Raw genomic sequence first — 6,230 nt, forward strand, 5'->3', positions numbered from 1 at the left:
ATCAAGTCCCTGGACATACTTTTCCGATGCACAGGAAGTTGTTGTTATAATCACCATATTATGGGGAACGTTTGACAAACCACAAAGTACACCGTCCGACATGAAGGTCCTCGCTACTATTATGGTCTAAGTAACCGAGCATACGTCAAAAAATGCATGGATATACTTAAAATACTATGATGATGTGATCTCGATGTTTATCATTTAGTTGGGTGTATCCAGCATAGTTCTGCCAACAATGTGCTCCCATTATTATCGACGTCCTTGTCACTTGAAAATTACCCTATGATAAGGAAAATGGGCACATCATGCAACACATGAGCTAGTCCTAGGGGCGAGAGTAGGGAACTACTTGGTTTTTATGTTTTCACACGTGCAACTGGGTTTTCTATGAATATCATATTCAACAACAAATGTAGTTATAGCATGAAACGTAAACATTAATTACGAACATGGAAAAATAACATTGTTATTGCCTCTAGGGCATATTTCCTTCAATAGGTGACTATGGTGTGGTCGCTCGCGGGGGGCTTCATGGAGGCATAGGGGAACGGGGCACCTTCGGCTAACGTTGGCCATGGCACTAGTTCATGCCTCCCGTCTGCTTGACGACAAGAGGGAGCCGGTGAGGTGGGCTGAGCCTGCTGAGGAGTTAGGTGAGGCCGAGTGGCGTGATGCTTAGCGGTTCTCGCTTTTAGAATAGGGTTGGGCCGGATAGGTTTCGGTTTAAAAGGCTTTTCCCTTTTTCTTTTTATAGAATTAGGGAATATGATAGATATGGGCCAAATAATTTTCAAATAAGATGAAATTCTTATGGTGGTCTCTCTGACATTCAAAGCTACACTAAAATATCCAAAAATTTGACAAGGATTTGAATTTAAATGAGGGAAATGATATAATGGTGGTTTGAACTAGACGTATGAGAAAGAAGTGTGCTAAATTTCCAAAAAATTAGGATAACTCTAATATGACAAAAGAACACCATGTGCCAAGTTTGGGAGTGAGTCTCGAGGGTAGTAGCAATATTAATTCAGGGTTGAAATAATAAAAATGGTGTGGGATTAGCATGAACACGTTAAGTTAAATGATATTCGATGGTGGCATGATGTCATGATGATACAGGAAAAAAGTGCAAAGTGGTTAGGATATTACTCTGTGGCGACTTCGTCACTCTCAAGATGATGTACCGGCTCCGTTTCGGAGGCGCTCATAAGGATAAGATGCGCATGCGTGCATTCATAAAGATAGTGCATGTGCGTATATACGAGCATTTGCGTTGTACTGTGTAAAAGAAACATACCTAAGTTCTACATAGTTGTATATATGAAATATTTTAAGATCCAGCTCAGTCTTGTTTTCCGGCCAAAATACGTATCAGTTACTAGCCTCACTAATCTTAATGCATTTGATCTTTGCGTCATGGGCGCAACTGGTGGTCTAGTGTACTTAACCTAGAACAATACCCATGTGAAACGGTACTATCAGGAGCTAGAGTACAACACATCAGAATTTTGAAGGTACAAGGAAAACTTTATTATTGCCTATTTTTATAACCGTTGTATTATTGCTCTTTTCCCTTTTTTTCTTGGCGAGCAGAGAGCCTCCATCTTCTTTCTTCGGCGAGGAGTGAAAGCAAGAACGTGAAACGCAAAAACATCCAGATGGAAAAGGAGCGATTTGTGGGAGAAAAGGAAAAAAGAAAAAGAAAAGAGAAGAAAAAGGAAAGGAAAGATTTTCCGGCCCTGTCTGTGCGTAACGTGGCCAATACTCCAAGGTAACAGGCCGAGACGAGCGCCGAGCGCGGACTTTATTCCGCCCTTTTCCGCGACGGCATGTGATTTTCCCATCACTATTGCTTGCGGCGCAGAACAGTCGAGCAGAGAGAAGCATCAATCCATGTTGCTGCGGCCTTGTTATCTCGTGCCGCCACGCCTCCCGGAATATTCCTCGCAGTCCACACATCCCAATCTACTTCTTCTAAATACCGGCAGAATGCAATGTATATACTCCTGTATCACCATTTATTAGTCAGGAAAAGGAGTAGTATATCGTATTGTATTGTATTTTTGTACCTGAACCCTACTTGAATCTGGGAAGTACGGGTCGTGTACGCGAGCGAGACAGCAACAGACTTGCGCTTGACTCAAGAACCCGACAGGCCCTGAGGCTGACCGCCCAGTTCATGATCGCCTCGAGAGCCGCCAAGGCTACGTGCACGCCCACCACTGTGCGCCCGTGCATGGATTCGCCGCGGCAAAAGCCCTCTGGTGTTGCAGAGGGAGGCGGGAATTATTTACTTACGTTTTTTTGTTTGTTTACACGCCACCCCTTAATTAGCTGCGGCGTGCTAATCGAACTCTAAGTAGCGCACTTAATTTCCGAGTAACTGCTAAGTTAGGTGGCACTGGATAGTACGAGTACGTACCAGCGCCACTTTGGTCCTGGCCTCGGCGCAAGGACGTTTGTGTAGGACGAGAGCAAAAGGGTCACGCCATCAATCGCCTTTCCTTTTTTCCGGCTGTTGAAAAGAGAAGGGGTCACGCCACGACGCCATCAGCCCGCCCGTCCGCGGAGGCCTCATCGTCCCATGCCTCAGGCGGCAAAACAAAAGGTGATGGGATTAAAGAAAGAAAGGCGCAGCCGCAGGACAAGCTAGCTGGCCGTGTTGTACTGCTAATTGGCCTCCTCTACGATCTCATCATCAAGTTAAGTTAAGCTGAGTTAGCCCCTGGGGCAAGCTGTCCCGTCAGTTAGCTTGCCCGGTGCACGGGATAGTGTTGTGTTGTCCACAGCCGCAAGGCTCGTCCGTCCGTCCGTCCTGCGCACGGGACGGGTCCTCCCCTTTTGCCAGCCGGCTGGCAAGTGGCAGGCGCCGCGCGCGGCCACATTGGCGCCCGCAGTGCGCTGCATTTACGTGCCTTTCGTCGCCCCGCCCTGCGCATGCTGCCACCGCCCCTGCGCGGCATGGCATGGCATGGCGCCGCGGATAAGCGAAGCCCCTGGAGCTAGCGCGCTGCTACAGTACGCGCCACGCGCACGCGGCGACGGCACGGGCACGGGCAGCGCGGCCAGACTCGGTTCCGGTGCGGGTTTTGGACGGGCTCGTACGTGCGCGGGAAGCGCTGCCCTCGAGGTTCCTGCCGGAGCCGGAGCGCGACGGCGGCGCGCGGGGATCCGTAGCCCCACCGCGGGCCGGGCCGGGGTCGTGGGGGTTTGACGAGACCGGGCGGGCATTAACAACTCTTTTTTCTCTCCCCTTGTGTTACAGTAGCCCGGGAGCCCGCTTTTTCACGCGGCAACCGTCGCTTTCCCTCCCGGTGGCACAGCGCGCCGCAGCTTTCAAGCCATTGTAGACTCGCTGTACCACCGCCACTGCAGCGCCGCGCCAAGCGAGATCAATCAATGGTTTCCGGTGCTCGTAGGCCTGTGGAGCTGCGTGCGTTGCATGGCCTTGACGACGACGAATCCTGCCGTTGCGTGGGCCGCTGCTGACGACGACCGGGGAGTAAAATGGGATTGCTTAAACGTCGCTCTCCGCTTGTCAAGTCCGGGAAAAGTCCCAAAGTAATATGCATAAATATCGCTGTCAATTTGGTTCATATCTCGCGAGATCGCCCTTTTACCGCTAAACAAATAAATAGGACATAAAAGGTAAGGTAAGATAAGATGCTTGTTAATTATACATATTCTTGTCCCCCAAATCAAGCAAGGCGAGCGGAGGAAAAGAAACTAACTTTATACAGTCTCGCGCATCCTAATTTTGGTAAAGGAAAAGTAAAAACGCAGCGAGGGGAGGAGGCAGAGGGAGCCGGAACGGAACTTGGAAAAGAAGAAAGGAAAAACACAGCGGAGCAGCACCGGACGGACGGAGGAAGACGACGACGGCGACGTCCTAGATAGTAGTAAGATGATTGACGGAACGAGGTGCATTTCCATGTCTCCGATCGGCCCAATCACGAAGTAGTAAGCGCCATGTGTGAAGCGACTGGAACGGTGGGAACCTTCTGCTGCAGCGACGATGATCAGTACTCCCACAGGAGTGGCTCCTCGAGGCGGAACACGCCGGCGCCGACGATGTCCTCGTCGACGACCCAGGACGACGCGCACGGGAGGCCCGCCGAGGCCTCATATCTCAGGTCCAGGAGCAGGTCGGGGAGGTCGAACAGGGCGTCTTCCGGGTCTTGGACCGGCTCGGCGTGCGGTGCAGGCGGGGGCGGCGGCGAGACCGCGCTGGCGTCGGAGGCGCTGTCGGGGCTCTTGGCATTGGCACTGGCGCCGCAGGGGAAGTCGGCGGAGGCGGCGAGTATGGCGGCCGCCTGGACGTCCTTGGGCGCGGCGCTGGCCGGGCGGGGCAGCAGGTGCGCGAGGTCCGGGAAGTTGAGGTGCGCGGCGCGGCCCTTGATGGCGAGCGTGGCCACGTCGTGCGCGCGCGCGGCCATCTCGGCGGTGGCGAAGGTGCCGAGCCAGATGCGCGACTTCTTGCGAGGCTCCCTGATCTCGGACACCCACTTGCCCCAGCTCCGCATGCGCACGCCGTGGTAGGTCGGGTGCCGGCTGTCCTTGCGCGGCCGCTTGTTCGCGGCGACGGAGGAGGAGGACGACGAGGAAGACGAGGAGGAGGTGGCCGTCGGGGAGGTCGGGGAGCCGGGCTCGGCGATGTCGTCCATGGCCGCGGCGGTGGTGGTGGAGGAGTAGGTAGGCAGGGGAGGGCAGGGGAGAGTGGTGGAGTGCCGAGTGGAGGTTGGAGGGGAATAGCGGGGTTTTATGGTGCGGCCGCGGAGGGGGCGACGTGGCGCGGTGGAGAGAAAATTGCGGGGAAAAACAATGGGAAGTGCTGAAATTTGAACCCATGCGTAAGGAAAGATCTCTCGCCCGGCTGGAGAGCACAGCGTTTTCTTGGACAAGACAGCTTACTTCACGCGCCTCTGGGATTATTCTCTTCGAGAAGCGTTCATTGAACCGGATCGACCAGGGGGGTGGGCTGGCTGGACTTATTATTTACACCCGGCCCATCAAGACTATGCAGTACCGGAATTGTTCATGTATGTGATGCTTTATGAATGTGAAATGCGGTGAACTCAGCCCAGCTCAGTGTGGATGAGATTCATGTAGTAGTACGGGTATCAGATAATATTGCCAAAAATAAGAGTATCAAATACCTCAGGGGTGTTTAATTCCTCGAACCTGCTATTCATTTCTTCACTGGACTTGTGAGTGAAATGTTTTATTTTACAAAATCAAACGCTTTGCACATTGCGTGGTAGTAGCAAAGCTCAAAGATGTTCCAAGTGGAAGACCACCGTGTCCATAAATCTCATTTTACACACTTAAATGATTACTAGTTTATTTATTTATTACGAAAGTGATCCAGATCTATTATCAAAGTTCACCGAAAGTACAAAACCACCTTAGAGATAATAAAAATTATATCCATATACCGAGACCACGAAACGACCGCGTATGGACATAGATCACAAAATAATATCAGTCACGCGCTGGCTGCATATGGACGTAGTATCCCGCGCACGGCTGTGTGGTCACGATCGGGATTAGACTGCATTGTGAACCTTTCAGAGGCCGAGAAGCCTCGTTGAATGAATGAAATCTTCCTTTATCCCGCAAAAAAGAGACCACCAAACGACCACTACCGCTGTCAGAATGAGCCGGCCTTCGTCGTTGTCGCTGCTCCCCTACCGGAGCCGGCTTGACCTTATCGATGACAACCAGGAAGTCTTCATGTATGTGCCACCAAGGACCAACATCCTACGACCGCAGTCACTGTTGAACTCTTGAACAGATTTGAAAATCTTGAGAGCAAATCTTGCCACATGACGAGAAATCCTAACCTCACTACTCCAAGGATACGACAGGAATCTATGCCGGGGCTTCGTCGACTACATCTAGATGGACGAATAAGAGGAGGAGTGGAGCCCAGAAGACAAACTTGAAGAAGAAGCGTCCCCATCCATCAATGCGCCTCACCCGCGAGGACTGAAAAACAACAATTTAAATTACTAACCAGAGAGGAGGCACCGGAATTCCCCATCCTGCCACCGGCCGCCGAAGCGACGGACAATGGAGAGGCGAATCCTTGGGCTCACCGGCAAAGCCTGAAGGGGAAAATGGCTTTAGCCCCCAATGGATATGGGAGGGTAAGATAACCCCTAGATTGGTTCTCTCCTCCAGTAAGTGTTATAATTTATTACAAGGTCTTTCTTTAGACAAAAGCA

General features: G+C 51.6%; 1 protein-coding gene across 1 annotated transcript; it reads right to left on the bottom strand.

The window, feature by feature from the left end:
* Positions 1–3,652: 3,652 nt before the first annotated feature.
* LOC119356152 (ethylene-responsive transcription factor ERF039-like) lies at positions 3,653–4,746 on the bottom strand. Its single transcript, XM_037623069.1, has one exon. It carries the CDS (start codon positions 4,665–4,667, stop codon positions 4,023–4,025), a length of 645 nt encoding a protein of 214 aa, XP_037478966.1. The 5' UTR covers positions 4,668–4,746; the 3' UTR covers positions 3,653–4,022.
* Positions 4,747–6,230: the final 1,484 nt, after the last annotated feature.

This window comes from Triticum dicoccoides, chromosome 2A, assembly GCF_002162155.2.
Source record: "Triticum dicoccoides isolate Atlit2015 ecotype Zavitan chromosome 2A, WEW_v2.0, whole genome shotgun sequence".
Classification (NCBI taxonomy): domain Eukaryota; kingdom Viridiplantae; phylum Streptophyta; class Magnoliopsida; order Poales; family Poaceae; genus Triticum; species Triticum dicoccoides.

Coding starts and splice junctions, on each gene's coding strand:
- LOC119356152 (XM_037623069.1), bottom strand. CDS start 4,667: ATGGACGACATCGCCGAGCCCGGCTCCCCGACCTCCCCGACGGCCACC.